At 40.2% G+C, this 15423-nt stretch overlaps 1 protein-coding gene across 6 annotated transcripts in view; it reads left to right on the forward strand.

Moving 5' to 3' along the window:
- arpc1a (actin related protein 2/3 complex subunit 1A) overlaps positions 1 to 15423 on the forward strand; it is a 53362-nt gene that overhangs the window by 21871 nt on the left and 16068 nt on the right. For all 6 annotated transcript variants that reach the window (XM_012970242.3, XM_012970241.3, XM_012970240.3 and 3 more), the window contains 3 exons: positions 9018 to 9125; positions 10019 to 10231; positions 15169 to 15244. In XM_012970242.3, the coding sequence (XP_012825696.1) occupies positions 9018 to 9125; positions 10019 to 10231; positions 15169 to 15244 (397 nt within the window). The remainder of the gene's footprint in view (positions 1 to 9017; positions 9126 to 10018; positions 10232 to 15168; positions 15245 to 15423) is intronic.

The raw sequence follows: 15423 nt of genomic DNA on the forward strand, positions 1-15423 counted from the left end.
GTTTTTATGACATTTCAGAAAATTGCCTAAAAATGTTGCAATTTGTCGCATTTATCTCACACAATTTCTTGCGTACAAAGGCAAGTCACCCCAAATAGGAACACCAGAGGCCTACTGAACAGTTTGATGCCCAATATGCATAGATATACCAAAGTCTGCAGTATGTACTGAACCCTAAATGAAAATAGCGCATAAGGATTTCTCGCCTGCCAGCTCAGCTTTTGCACACAGAGCCCCCTGTCAGTGTATTATGTGCCAAAACTTCCCCTAACTATACAGAGACCCCCACAAAACCATATATTTTTGGAAAGTACACATTCTGATGAATTCAAAATAGGTAAAGTTATTTTTGTACACCAAAGTTACACCTGGCAAAGCTACGCTAAAAACAGATCAGGAACACTTATATAGGGATAAAATGTGATAAAACCACAAAAATTGTGCAAATCAGTGAAACAACAAAATAAGTTACATGACAGTGTAATTAGTGGCCAGAATATCTGATCCAATAGTTACGCTGTCAAAATAAACAGTTTTTAGGTAAAAGAAAATAAAAACAAAGTGGTAAAATGAAAAAAAAAAAAAAAAAAAAGCAAAACAAAAAAAAACCAAAGTGTTTGTGTATACATGTGTGTACATGTGTAAAAGTTGTGTGATAGTGTGTAAGTGTGTATATGAGTGTAAATAAGTGTATAAAAGTGTGAAAAATGAAAAGAAAAAAAAAAAAAAGAAAAAAAGAAAAAAATGCTAAAATGTGTGCTGTAAGTGTGTGTAAATGTATGTAAGTGTGTATAAATGTATGTAAATGTGTGTATAAGTGTGTAAAAGTGTGTAAAAGCAATAAAAAAAAAACTCCTTACCTGTTCCTGAAGACCCGATCGATCGCTCCTGGCTCAGTTGGGCCGGCGCTGGGGGAGAGGGAGGAAGCAGGAAGCAGCAGATGCGATGCTATCGCGTCTGCTGCTTCCTGGAGGGTCCTGCGAGCGATCGGCTCGCAGGACCCTGATGACAGCCCCCCTGGCACATTGCCCAGGGGGGCTGTCATTGTTAGAAGCCCTCTGCAGCGGCGGCACATGCCGCCGCTGCAGAGGGCAGCGCTTAAACGCCAACGACGTATGAGACACGTCGTTGGCGTTTAAGCCCTTTTACTGCCAGCACGTATGCCATACGTGCTTGGCAGTAAAAGAGTTAAAGGTTTTTATTTTGCATTTTTAAACAAACAAACAAACATAAACAAAGGAAAAACAGATAAAGTAAAATAAAATACTTGGCACTTACATCATCTTTGTCACTTATATATCATTTACATTATATACTTGGTGACAGTTAGAACTCCATGTGGTATCAACTTGTCAAGGTACACCAGGGGTTATGTGCATATTAATCATCCGGTAGAGATATACTGGGGTTGGCATCTAGCCAGGGTTCCCATATTTTCTCAAATTTCTCAGGTACACCCCGGGCATTGTATGTCAGTCTGATCAGTGGAAGTGTCCCATTTATTAGTTCTATCCATTGTTGAATTGTGGGAGGAATGGGGCTCATCCACTTCATTATTACTACCTTCTTTGCGTAGAACACAAGGGAGCGTAGTAATGTTCTTGATTTTTGAAGAGGTATTAATTCGTCAATTATTCCTAGCAAGCATACTTCAGGGGACCTGATGCCAGGAAGGGACAGGTGTTCCTCTATATAGTGAGTGACTTCTGTCCAGTATGTTAGTACTTTGGGGCAGTCCCAAATCAAGTGGAGGAACCCTGCTTCTGCCATATTACATTTCACGCATTTAGATCTTTCTAATTTCCCCATGGCCTTGAGTTTCAGGGGGGTAACGTATATTTGGTGAATCATCTTAAATTGGATCATTCTATCTCTGAGTGATATTAGGAAGTCATATAAGTTATCAGTTGTTTCGTCCCACTGATCCTCGTCTAGGGATGGAACAGTTGCCAGCCATTTACGTTTGGCCTTATTAAATGGAGCCGGGTGTGAGGCCTGGATTATGCTATATAGTTGAGAGACTAGTTTGGTGGGGTCTAAGGCCCAAAGTCTAGCTTCCCACGACAGTAGTGTGGGTGAGAGTTGGTAGGACCCAAACTGGGAATGAAAGGCATGTCTAAGTTGAAGATACCGAAAAAACTGAATATTTGGCCCATTGAGTTTGACTTTCAGTTCTAATGATGCAAAACAGTTTTCCACCAGTAGATCATCTAGGTGTCTGATTCCTAATTGTGGCCAATATTGGAAGTCGACTAAGCGTCTCATATGTGGTAGGTTGGAGTTTCTCCATAGGGGCGATTTGCCTGATAATTGAGAAAGAGGGGTAAGGACCTTAGTTTGTAGCTTAACCCAGGCTTTCCTAGGAGTGGTAAGTACCTCGGGCAAAGGGGGAAGGTCAGCCTGTCGTCTATATGGCAAGTTGCGTATAGCCTCTAAGGAGCCCATAATTGCTGCATGCAGTGCAGTCAATGAGTTGCTGCGGTCAGGGTTAAACCAGTTATGTATATAGGATAGTTGGGCTGCAAAGTAGTAATCTTGTAAGTGGGGTAGAGCTAGCCCCCCTTTTTCTTTTGGGGCCGTGAGTGTAAGCCATGCTATTCTTGGGGCTTTGTTGGCCCAGATGAAAGAAATTAGTTCACTGTTTAGTTTTTTAAAGAACTGGTTAGTTATATATATCGGCAAGTTCCACAGTGGGTATAAAAATTTGGGCAGGTATAGCATTTTAAAGAGGTTTACTCTTCCCCATAGCGTCAACGGTAATTTGTTCCAGTGGGGAGTTACAGATTTGAATTTTGCTAGGATGGGCTCTAGATTCTCGTTGGTGTACAGTGATGGGTCTGTTGTGACTATAATGCCAAGGTAGCGGAATCTAGATACTAGTGAAAGCGCGGGAGGGTTATCTCCTGCAACTGAACTCCCCAGTGGAAAAAGTACAGATTTAGTTTTATTTAGCCATAGGCCACTTAGCCTCCCAAATTTCTCCAGTATTTCTAGTGCTGTTTGTAGTGAGAGATTAGTGTCTGCTAGGAAGAGTAGTACATCATCTGCGTATAGTGCCACTTTCTCCTCTAGGTTGCCAATCTTAATTCCTTTGACCATGGGAGTTTGCCTTATTTTTGCTGCCTGAGGTTCAATGGCCAGTGCAAATATAAGGGGTGACAAGGGGCATCCCTGCCTGGTACCTCTTTTTAACTCAAATACTTCAGATAGTGTGTTGTTGACCCTGACTTGGGCTACAGGCTTCTTATACAGTAGTTTGACCCATGAGATAAACATAGGGCCACACCCTATTTTCTCCAACACCTTCCACAGGTATTGCCAATTGAACGCCTTGGTTATGTCTAGTGAGGCTACTGCCCCCGCAGTTTGACATTGGTGTGCTAGCTGAATATGCGTGTATAGTCGCCTGAGATTGATAGAGGTCGTCTTATGCGGCATAAAGCCTGTCTGGTCAGGATGGATGAAAGATGTAATTACTTTTATGAGTCTGTTTGCTAGTACTTTTGCGAGTATTTTAGTGTCAGTGTTGATCAAAGAAATAGGTCTGTAAGACTCACATGAGTATGGGTCTTTCCCATCCTTAAGTATTAGTGTGATTATTGCATTGTAGCATGAGGAAGGGAGTTCCTCTGTCTGTGATGCATATGTGTATGTTTCAAGGAGCTTAGGGGTAATTTGGTCAGCCAGTAATCTATACCAGCCATCCATCCGGACCAGGAGTTTTGTTTGCTGGGAGGTCTGCAATAACTGCGTCAATTTCTGCTTTTGTGAGTGGGTTGTCCAGGAGTTTTACTTCTGCAGGTGACAGTTGGGGGAGTTCAGAGGATCCCAGAAATTGCTCTAAATTAATCCCGGAGGTACAGGTTTGCGGTGAGTAAATCTCCTTAAAGTATTCTGCAAACATGTTGGCCATAGTTGTGGGATCAGTGACTATTTCTTGGGTTGGGGTTCTAATGCCCGGAATTACAGTAATTGGGTCAGTCAACTTTGCCATGTATGCCAAGATTTTGCTATTCTTATCGCCTAAGTCAAATCCCCGTTGTTTAGAGTATAGTAGTTTTTTCCTAGTACTATCTGCTAGCAGAAGATCTAGATCTCTTTGGGCCTTAGATAATGAGTCCTGGGTGTCTTTGGATTTCGCTTGACAATGGGCCTGTTCTGCCTTAAATAGTTCATTTTCTGCAGCTTTAATCTCTGTCTTTTTTGATTCCCTTGTTGCGTGTATTGTGGCAATCGGGGTACCTCTAGCCACCGCCTTTGCTGTGTCCCACACAACCAGAGGGGATGCTGTGTTATTATTAACCTCCTAGTACTCCCCAAACTCTTTTGTACAAGTGTCTGCTACCGTTTGGTTTGTGAGCCATAGCGGGGATAATCGCCACAGTCGCTGGCCTTGGGGTGGTCCTAGTTGGATTTCTAGCCATAGCGGGGAGTGATCTGAAAGTGCTCTGGGCAGGTAGGCAACCTTGTGGACTATTTGGGCAAAGTCTACTGAGCCAAGTGCTAGGTCTATTCTTGACAGTGTGGCGTGACCTGCAGAGTAGCAGGAGAATTGTCTATCACTAGGATGACGGTCTCTCCAAAGGTCGCTCAGACCCATGGCCTCCATCCATCTTGTTAGTTGTGGGGTTGCTGGATCTACTCCAGATGTTCTATCCAACATAGGATGGAGAGTAGCATTAAAATCCCCTAGTAGGCATATTGGGTCGGGTGGGAGGGCTGTGATTTTTTTAGTTGCAAAACCTCTATAGCGAACAGAGGTGGGATATAAACATTGACCAGAATCAAAGTTTGATTGTTAATTTTACAGTGTATTATGATGTACCAGCCATAGAAGTCAGTGTGTAGCTGTAGTAGTTCAAATATCAGTGTTTTCTTAATATTCTTGATCTTTTCTTTTTTTTTTTTTTTTTTTGTCATTAATTTTTTTATTGTTTTATAGCAATCACTACAATATTTCACATTCTGCGCACGAAATTGCATTCTTTTTTGTTTTTTTACAAACATTAGCATTTAGGAAGTAATGTCATGGTGTTACAGATTGCAAGTTTAGTATCAAATCTAACCGGTAACAGTAGCAAATATTATTTTCTTATGTAAATAAAGGCTAATGTGCTATTCAATATCAAAAAACGGGGAAAAACAAGGGGATAGTTAGTACCAGAGGAGCATGATGTTAAACATAAGTGTATTAAAACTTTTCACTACAAATTGTTAAGCAGATAGTGTCAAGGTAGAAAGAGTTCCTCCAAACCTATAGTCAATCCACGGTTGCCAAATTTTAAGAAACAGTGGGTATTTATCTAAGGCAATACTAGTTAGCTTTTCATTTGTGAATATCCAGTCTATCTTGGGTTTAAGTAAATTGTAATTGATGGAAGGGGATTTCCAAGATTTCGCTAAAACTTGCCTTGCGGCTAAGAATATTTGATTGATTAGTTTCTGCTGTATATTGGTCACCCCTTGGGCCGGTGCTCCCATTAATGCCTCGTATGGGTCTTTTTGTAAATTCACATTTAAAACAGCAAATATCATGTTATATACTCGTATCCAGTATCTAATTGCTTGCTTCACCATACATGGGCCACCATACATGGTCCCTGGTATAGAGCACCCCCTAAAGCAGTTTATTCTTGATCTTTTCTTAAGATAGAAACACCCCTAGAATATGTTGAGAATGGGGCATGGTACATATGTCCAACCCAGAACTTTTTCAAGGCCAATAATTTCTGTCCTGTAAGGTGGGTCTCTTGAAGCAACACAATGTCAGGTTTAGATTTGTACACTTGGTTAAGAACAAGTGCTCTTTTAAATTTTGAGTTGAGACCTCTAACATTCCAGGACAAAAGTTTAACCGAACCCATTGGAGTGTTGCATATCTAGTAATTGTGCTGTCACCGTATACGGGTGCCTATGATATAGCAGATCTGTACTCACAAGATAAAATGATCTGTTGGTTAACCAGATAGTTTGATTCAGTAAGCGCAAGTAGTGTGCCAAAACAAACCCATCCCTACCCTCCCTGCCCACCCCCCAAACATAGGTGAGCCTATACCCCAAACCAAAATTTACCAGGGGGAGTGACATTGTGGCGACCAGACAGCACTCTTTCCCGGTATTAACACATGATAAACAGTAGTTATATAGTAAGCAACTGTAACAATAAACCATAAATGGGCTGCAATTTGCAGCTGTTTCCATGCACCAATGTTAGTGTCCAGGATAACTTTAGGACGGGGACTGTGTCATCCCCTAGCTATGGGTCTGGAGTCTCTTGGGCTGGTATGCTCCAAAATTGTGGACCTGGGCGTGAGAAAGTTCTAGATGTTATCAAAGTTAGTTGTCATGGAACTCTATACTCACATTCAACAGTTATTAATACTTACTCGCCGCCGTAGCAGTTTCATAGAGCCCAGACCGTGCAGGTAGGGGGGCTAGGTAATACCAAGTTTACCTGATATCTTGGGTAGTCCTGCCTCTTAATTGTGGGAAGGCGACCTTCCTAAATTTTTTCGGGTGAGCCAGTCATCGGCTTCTGTTGCTGAGTTAAATAGCTGGACGCAGTCTCCATCTTGAATGCGCAGTCTAGCTGGGTAGATCATGCTGTAGAGGATGTGGGATTCTCTGAGCCTTTTTTTTACTGTAATGAAGGTGGCTCTTTGCTTTTGAATGATGGGTGAGAAATCTGGATAGAAAGATACTGTGGCTCCGTTAAAGGAAATGGGGCCCTTGAGTCTAGCTGCTTTCAGAGCCGCATCCCGATCTCTGTAGCATACGAATGAGAAATGGACGAGGAGGAGCTCCTGGTGCAAGTGGTCTGGTTGGGACCCTATGGGCTCTCTCAACCACGAACATGGAGGAGAACGTGTCGGTGCCGACTGTTTCTTTAAGCCAGTTTTCAATAAAGATTTCTGGGTGCTGGCCTTCTGATTTCTCAGGTAAGCCAATGATGCGCACATTGTTCCGGCGCAGCCGGTTCTCTAAGTTGTCTGACTTGTCTAGCGCCGTTTTTAGTTGCTGCCTGATCGCTCCTATGTCATTCTGTAATGGGTTCACAGTGTCCTCCAGAGTGGAGACTCTGGTTTCTATTTCTGTGGTGCGCTCTCTGATCTTTTGTAAGTCGTGGCGCAAAAGTGATAGGTCCACCTTTATTTCCTCCAACTGAGTGGTTGTTGCAGTGCGACTCTCCATTATTGCTGCAAGTAATGCTGAGGATGATGGTTGCCTCATTTCTGAGTCTTGTGGAGGTGTTGCTGGTGAAAGTGGGGGTGAGTTGCTGTCTGATTCTGGTGGGGGACCCTGTGATGCCGTTCGCGCAAATCTTTCCAGCTTTGCTGCTGCGTCTGTTTTCTGCTTTTGTGAGTGCTTACCCATGTTTGCAGCTCACCACTTGTCAGAACTTGTCTCTTTGAAGTTTAAGCTTTAGGGCAGTGTTTAGTGGGCAGGATTCTGGTCAGGATAGTTGTTGGTGCATGGGGTGGCTGCAGGTTGCAGAGTTAGGTTATCATGCCTGGCAGTCCATTATTGTTACAGTCCTCTGAGGGATATCTCCTTTGAATTGCAGGCATCCATTCCAGGTGGTAGGTGTGAAGTAGTCTGTTTAGAACTCTTCCAGTTTTATTAGGGGCCTTTTAGCCAGTATATCTTGTTATAGTAGTTTATGCAGCTAGGTTCTGGGTTCAGTGACTTTACCACATGCAGTATGATTTAGTCTGTAGTGCTGTGTTGGGGCCTTGGCTGGCTTGTCTATTTTCAGCCTGCACTGCTGCTAATGGAGAGGGGTCTTGGGGTATTTCAGCCACTCACCCCTTGTTGGGCACTTCAGTGGTGCCTTTGATCCGGTCTGTGGGTCTCCGTGTGTCGCTCCCCCAGATGATTTTTATTCTTTGGGGGAGTCTGTAGTGTCAGGATGCAAGGGGATTGTATGATGCCCCCGGGAGCACTATCAATGTGCATCTGCTCTGGTGCTTGGCTGGCCACGCCCCCCCACAAATCTTTTGGAATGTTACATGTCACATGAATACTCCAATACATCTGAAAATTTATGAAAATCAAGTCAAGTTACCAAGATAAAACATAGGCAACAGCTTCAGGGGGATATAAATTCCTTTCCGACTCTGAGGGTAATCAGACAAGCCCCTGGATCACTTTGTACTAAAGGTATTTTTTCACTTTCTAAAAAGTCATCCAACCCTGTCTTAAAACTAATGAATCTTCTAAGTACATCTGCTTCAGGTATTAATGAATTTAATAACTTCACAGGTTGAGAATTTCACAACTTCACAGGTCTCACTTTAACCAACACCTCTTCTGATTTAAATACATGCCCTTGCATCTACTGGTAGCATCTACTGCATCAAAGAGTTTATTTTATGGTGCCCTTGTATATTTCTAAAAAGTAATATCCCACCTTAAGGCTGGCTCAGGGGGAGATTAGTCGCCCATGGTTAAATCTCTGCTACCACAGGCGACTGATCTCCCCTAAATGCCTTTCCACACCAGCCATAAGTAAATCACTGGTGGAAAAGTAAATGCGTTGCTTCCTTTTCCCGAAGTCCTGCTAGCTCAGAGCTGTATTCCTCAACATCTTCAATCAAAATCGCAAATCTACTGGGGCCAGTTAGCTGTGGACCAACGACCCTGCCTTTTTTTTTTTTTACTGCCTGCCTCTTTTACCACAACTGATCCAATAGCATCTCTGACTTTGCTGTTGTCTGTGAACAGTCTATCTTTCCCCGGGTTTGAACTGCCTCTCTGTACTGCAAAGTGTATTTTTAGATTTTATATTATCTGATTGTAAACACTGAGAAAATAAATTGCAAATAAATACATAGACAAAAAAAAGAAAATTTGAGTCAAAAGTAATACTTAAAGCTTTATAGTTTATTTACTGTTTTCTGCTTTCCTTTTTTTGTCTGATCTGCAAATTATAAAACAACTATGCACTCATTCACTTGAGAGTTAAGTCAAATAGTTTTGTGTAGCAATATTTAATTATATTGTTTTTCTATCTACAGGTGGGTAAGCAAACACATCAAGAAGCCTATCCGTTCAACTGTGCTGAGCCTGGACTGGCATCCCAACAATGTGTTACTGGCAGCTGGATCCTGTGACTTCAAGACAAGGTATCCATTGTTGGATGTATGTATAGTGTATATGTCTACACACCCCTGGTAAAATGTCAGGTTCCTGTGCTGTATGAAAATGAGACAAAGATAAATCATTTTAGAACTTTTTCCACCTAAAAACTGTACCACTCAATTGAAAAACAAACTGAAATAGTTTAGGTGGAGGGAAGAAAACCAAAAAAACTAAAATAATGTGGATGCATAAGTGTGCACACCCTTAAACTAGACTTTTTATATCCACTATATATACACACACACGTCAGTGCAATAAATCTAAATAAATGTTCAGCTTAAAGGAGACATATCCTATAAAAAATAACAATGTACCAATGAATTATACTCCTCTAGATATAGAAGGATTGTGCTTTAAAAAGTTGTGTTTCTGACTGATTTATTGAGAAATTCCCCCAAACCCCACTAGCCCCGCCCATCTGTGCCACTTCCTGCTGGCTGAATTCTCTGGATGAGCTGGGGAGCCGGCGGCCCTCCATACCCTGCACTGTAGGATAGGAACCAATCAGCAGCTAGACTGACCTGATAGGGAACTGAAGCCTGTCTTTGCTTGTGTGAGTGCAGGGCTGTGATTGGCTCTCCCCCTCCTACTGTGCTTCTGGCAGGGACCGTTAGGACACGCCCACTCTTCATTTCAAACTGGGACAGAGAAGTGAGAGGATCTATAGGGAGCTCCAATAAAGGGGCCATTGTTACAGATAGGGTTAATGTTTAGCCCAAAGGGAAACCAGCACCGGATATTATTCATAATTGCCTACAAAATAAGCGTTTTTCCCCATTTATCCAATATGTCTCCTTTAAGTTTTTGTCTGTTTATTGGTCAATCATAATATTTGTTTTAATTTTCTATTATCGTATCACTTTTTCTATAAAATTAGAGTGTTCTCTGCATATATTAAGGAAGTGGATGAAAAGCCTGCAAGCACTCCATGGGGATCCAAAATGCCTTTCGGTCAAATGATGTCAGAGTTTGGAGGAGTTAGCAGCGGAGGCTGGGTTCACAGTGTCAGTTTCTCAGCTAGTGGCAACAAACTTGCATGGGTCAGTCATGACAGTACTGTGTCAGTAGCTGATGCTTCTAAAAACATGAGGTAATATACCTGTTGTCATTTATTTTTCATTTGTGTATCTGCATCATTGAAGTCTGCAGGCCCTGAAGCAAACAGGAGTATTACAATCAAAAGAATATGTTTAATCCTTTCACTGCTAGACGTCAAAGTGGAACTTGTACTGCCAGACAGTTTTTGAACATTTTGCACTGTTTCAATTTAGGGGCCTTTCCACGGGGGAACTTTTAGTTTATCCCCATATAAACCCCGCACACCATAAAAAACTTCCCTAGGGAGATATTATAGTTAAAAAAGCATTTTATTCATCAAAAACATGATGCAATATATATCCATCAAGAAACAAATACATATCACCCCGCAATTTAATTGAAAAAAAGATTTGAAGGCAGATACTCTGGATGAGAGAATACCCCAACGTTTCGGCTCAAACAACTTTGTCAAGGGAGCTCTAGTGTCCATAGTGTAGTACACAGTTTTTAAACCTTGTATGACGGCAAAAATTACCGTACACCGTGCACCTGGGTACCGTGACGTCACTTCCGCATACGTTACATTCGCTTACGTGATATTGCCCCCCCACATCTACTATGCATGCGTGTTTTCGCATGTGCGTAATCACGCAGGCCTCTACCTATACGTAAAAAGTTCACGCATACCTTGCAGAAACACTCATCTATTGTTTGTCATGTTACCTAGCAATCCATTTTCAATGCAAATTTCTTCACAATATGTTACCTTCCCCAAGCAATATGTTCACACATAAAAATACAATCAGCATATATACACATTCTCTATAATAAGCCTTCGCTTTAAATATCACACAAAAAGTGATCATGTGAATAAAGTGCACAAGTGTTATATAGTGAATTATAACAGATATAAAATATGTATAAAGAGACCGTCTATCAGTTTGCTTCAAATTTTGAAAGAAGTTTTCATGATTCAGTATCATCATTCTTAATTTCCATGTCCTTGCTGTATATGCTTCTCTCTCTCCCATATGGAACTTTTAGTTTACCTAGGAACACAATATAACGCTTTTTTCAGGACAACATAAGCTTTGAAAATATGGTAGAGTTTTTGTGAAATTTCAATTCTATAACAAGATATAGGCTTCTAAATGTCTAAATGAAAAAAAAAATGTAATAATATAAACTCATATACGAGAAACAAAAATTATTTTCTGCATGAAAATACAACTGATTTAGAAAGTCTCATATCTTCTGAACGCGCAATACCAAATTTATATAGTTCTATGGAGATTTCTCATTTGTATAGGTCAAAAAACTCCCAGCAGTACACTACCAAATTTCCAAAGCCCTGCTTCAGAAAACTGCATACTTTAGATTCCATGGCCAAAAAAATTCCACTAACAGAAGGTTTATCCCAGAAAATACTTTTTTAGAAAGAACAGATTCTGGGCAATCCAGAATAGGTAGAACGGTCTGTCTAATCCAAACTACCAAATTGCAATGCTTTCCTAAAGTTTTGGTTTTTATCAAAATTTGTGCAATTTTTGAAAAATTACTTCAAAGCATCCTGTCTATAGTATCTTATCTCCTACAGGTCATAAAGTAACCTAAATATGAATGCCAGGGGTCCAGTGAACAGTTTGTTACCCAATATGTATAGGTTTACCTAAGTATGTGGCATGTAGGGGCCCCAATGTGAATATACGACCATATGATCTATCATTTCAGCTCCTGCAGAATCAACACATTTACATCTTTTTATGTGGGATGCAACTACAAAAAAGTGCGCTCACCCCCAAAAGCCATATATTTTTGGAGAGTACACATTCCCCTGAATTCAAAATGGGTACCCATTAGGGATGCACCGAGTCCCGGATTCGGTTTCGGCCGAATCGAATCAGAATCCTAATTGGCATAAATTAGCGTATGCCAATTAGCGTTTGGATAGGGTTAAATGGTTGGGGGAAAATAATTTTCGCTGCGATCCTAATTAGCATATGCTAATTCGGATTCAGTTTGGGATTCAGCAGAATCCGTCAGGGTGGGTTCAGCCGAACCCAAAAAAAAGTGGGTTCGGTGCATCCCTAGTACCCATGTCTTTCTACTATACAGTACTAAGCCGTAAAGCTTTCCTAAAGTTTGCCGATTTTTATGACATTTTCAAAAATCACCTCAAAATTTCTACTATGCAGCATCTTATTTTCTACAGGTCATTAGGTAGCTATATAATACACCCTAAATATATACCTCAGAGGTCTACAGTTTGATGCCCACTGTACAGGTTTATCAAGGCACTTAGAGACCCCAAAATATACCTTGTGCACACTTATTTCCTTTACCTAATTCATAAACGCATGGCAGTTGTGTGTTGGATAAAAGCTGCAGAAATGTAGGGTGGCCCCTGAAAACTATATATTTTTGGAAAGTACACATTCTGACAAATCCAACATTGGTAAAGAAGCCTTTCTACACCAGAGTACCAATCTGCAAAGCTTTTCTAAAGTAATTGTTGCAATTTGCCACATTTATCTTACAACATTTCTTATATACAATGACACATCACCATAAATATAAATGCCAGAGGTCTACTGAACAGTTTTATGCCCAATATGCAAAGATTTACCAAAGTATGTGGTGTATAGAGGCACCCAGATGAAAAAAATAGTACATATGAATTTTCTCAGCTGCCAACTGTTTCTGCAAAAAAAAAAAAGCCCAATGACCATGTATTATGTGCCATAAGACCCCCTAACTGTACAGTAAAACCAAAAAACATATATTTTTGAAAAGTACACATTCTGACAAATCCAATATGGAAAAGAGTCCTTTCTACACCAAAGTACCAATCTGCAAAGCTTTCCTAAAGCTTTCTATGACTATTCAGAAAATCACCTATGTTGCAATTTACCACATTTATCTACTGAACTTTTTGATGGCCAATATGCATAAATATACCAAAGTCTGTGGTGTGTACCGACCCCAGAATGAAAATACGGCATATGAATTTCTCGCCTGCCAGCTAAGCTTTTGCATACAGAGCTCAGACCCCCTAACTATACAGAGACCCCCATAAAACCATATATTTTTTTTTTTGAAAGTACACATTCTGATGAATTCAAAATAGGTAGTTAGTTTTCTACACCACATGGCCTAAGTAAGTACCACATGGCAAAGCTAAGCTAAAAAACAGATCAGGAATACTAATACAGGGTTAACGAATGCAATAAACCACCAAAATTGTGCAAATCCATGAAACAACAAAATAAGTCCCACAACAGCGTAATTGGTGGTCAGAATATCTGATCCAATAGTCACGCTGTCAAAATTAACGGATTTTAGTGAACAAAAACTAAAGACAAAGGGGTAAAATGAATAAGTGAGTGTTTCTGTATACATGTGTCTACAATCTAAAAGTTGTGTGTAAGTTTGTATATGAGTGTATGTAAGTGTGCTGAAGAGTGCAAAATGGAAAAAAAAAATTGTGCTAAATTGTGTGCTGTATATGTGTGTAAAATGTATGTAAGTGTGTGTAAGAGTGCAAATAAAGGGCACTTACCTGTTGCTCAGTGTGCTCTAAACAGCTATTGGGAAGCTAAGCTCAGGGGTTGTCACAAATTATCGGGCAGAAAATTAGGCTGGCCTGTCACATAAGCTGATGCTACAGGGCTGATTATTACATTTTGATGGTAATTGCATTGGTTTCTGAGCTGCCATTTAGTAATTCTCTTTATTACTAGTAAGCCTTATATTTTGACATATATATATAGTATATTGTAAGTCGGTCCCTAAGTTCACAGCAGCACAGAGCATGTGCAGTGAATCAGCAGAAAATAAGATGGCAAACTTCTGGGGCTTCTTTGGAAGCACAGATCTTCCCCAAGGGCTGTAGTTGTCTTGGGCTGGTACAGGACCCCAAAACATAATGTACAATATTTCTGCCCAACTTCTTTAGCTAGTCTTTAGAGCTTCTTTAAGCAGTACATTTTACAGCTACATTCATTCATCAGTTAATGCATATACACTAGTCTGCAGTGCATGCTCTCATACATTTTATAGAGATGGTGTAGCTAATTAAATCAAGTTTTTTATTGTTTGGGATACAGCTTTAAAAATTATATAACCATATTTCTCCTGTTAAAAGGCAGCACTGGCCCCAAATTTAACAACATTGTATGTTAACTCACAGATCTCATAAAAAGATGAAATCACTGTATTGTGTGATACAAAGCTTATTTGCTTTTTACTTTAAATAAAATACCAATACTTCTGCAGCTTTATAAAACATTAGTGCAAACAAAAGAATGCATACAGTATTTTATCAACTGATAACCAGGCCTGAAAAACGCAAAAGCGGACTTTGAACCGTTCCGCGCTGTGTGACCACACTTGGTCGGATGCCACAATTTTTAATGCAGGCACATGGAGTAGCGTTGGCAAGCTGGATCCGCTTTCTTTAGCCTGGACAAAAAATGAGGTCTGAAAGAATCATAAAAGGCTTGGCATCATAGGAAATTAAAAGCTTGGCACAAAGCATAGCTTTTCTGTAAGTTAAAAACAAAAGCTGTCATCGCTGTTTTTTATTTATTTTTTTTAATAGGCACACAGGGGCTTGCGCCTAGTGCAGCAGCTTTAAGGGGGTGGCTCCTTAAGTAGTAGGATAGAATCCAGCTGCTGAACGCTTGTAGTTAAATCCAGCATGGAGCTGAGGGAGACTTATAGAGATGAACTACTAGATTTTTAATAGTATTTGCTTTGATTAATTATTTGCACCACCACAGATTTGAATGTTTTCTATGTTTAAAAAAAAAAAAATACTACAGTGAAATAAAGCATTGAACTGTTTTTTTTTCTTAATATATAATTAGAACAATGCCTATTTAATGATAAGCAATACTTGTGCAGAAAACTAATGCAGTAATACTTTTTTGCATTATGTCTAGAATAAGTGTTTCACAACTTCTATAACATACTGTCTTTTATCTTTAGTGTTTCCCAACTGAAGACGGAGTTTCTTCCTTTATTAAGCGTCATCTTTGTATCTGAAAACAGCTTGGTAGCTGCAGTAAGTCTTTGTCTTTTAAGACTTTTTTTTTTTTATTTTGCACTGATTCTGTGTCTGTATGTGGATCCATAAGCTGTGTATCTTGCTGCAATAAATCTTTTGCCTGCATGCTCGCAACTTCCGGGTAACTACGGAAAATTAAGCGCCACTTATGCCTTCACTCTGGCGATTCCCTTTAT

The sequence above is a fragment of the Xenopus tropicalis genome, chromosome 9 (genome assembly GCF_000004195.4).
Source record: "Xenopus tropicalis strain Nigerian chromosome 9, UCB_Xtro_10.0, whole genome shotgun sequence".
NCBI lineage: Eukaryota > Metazoa > Chordata > Amphibia > Anura > Pipidae > Xenopus > Xenopus tropicalis.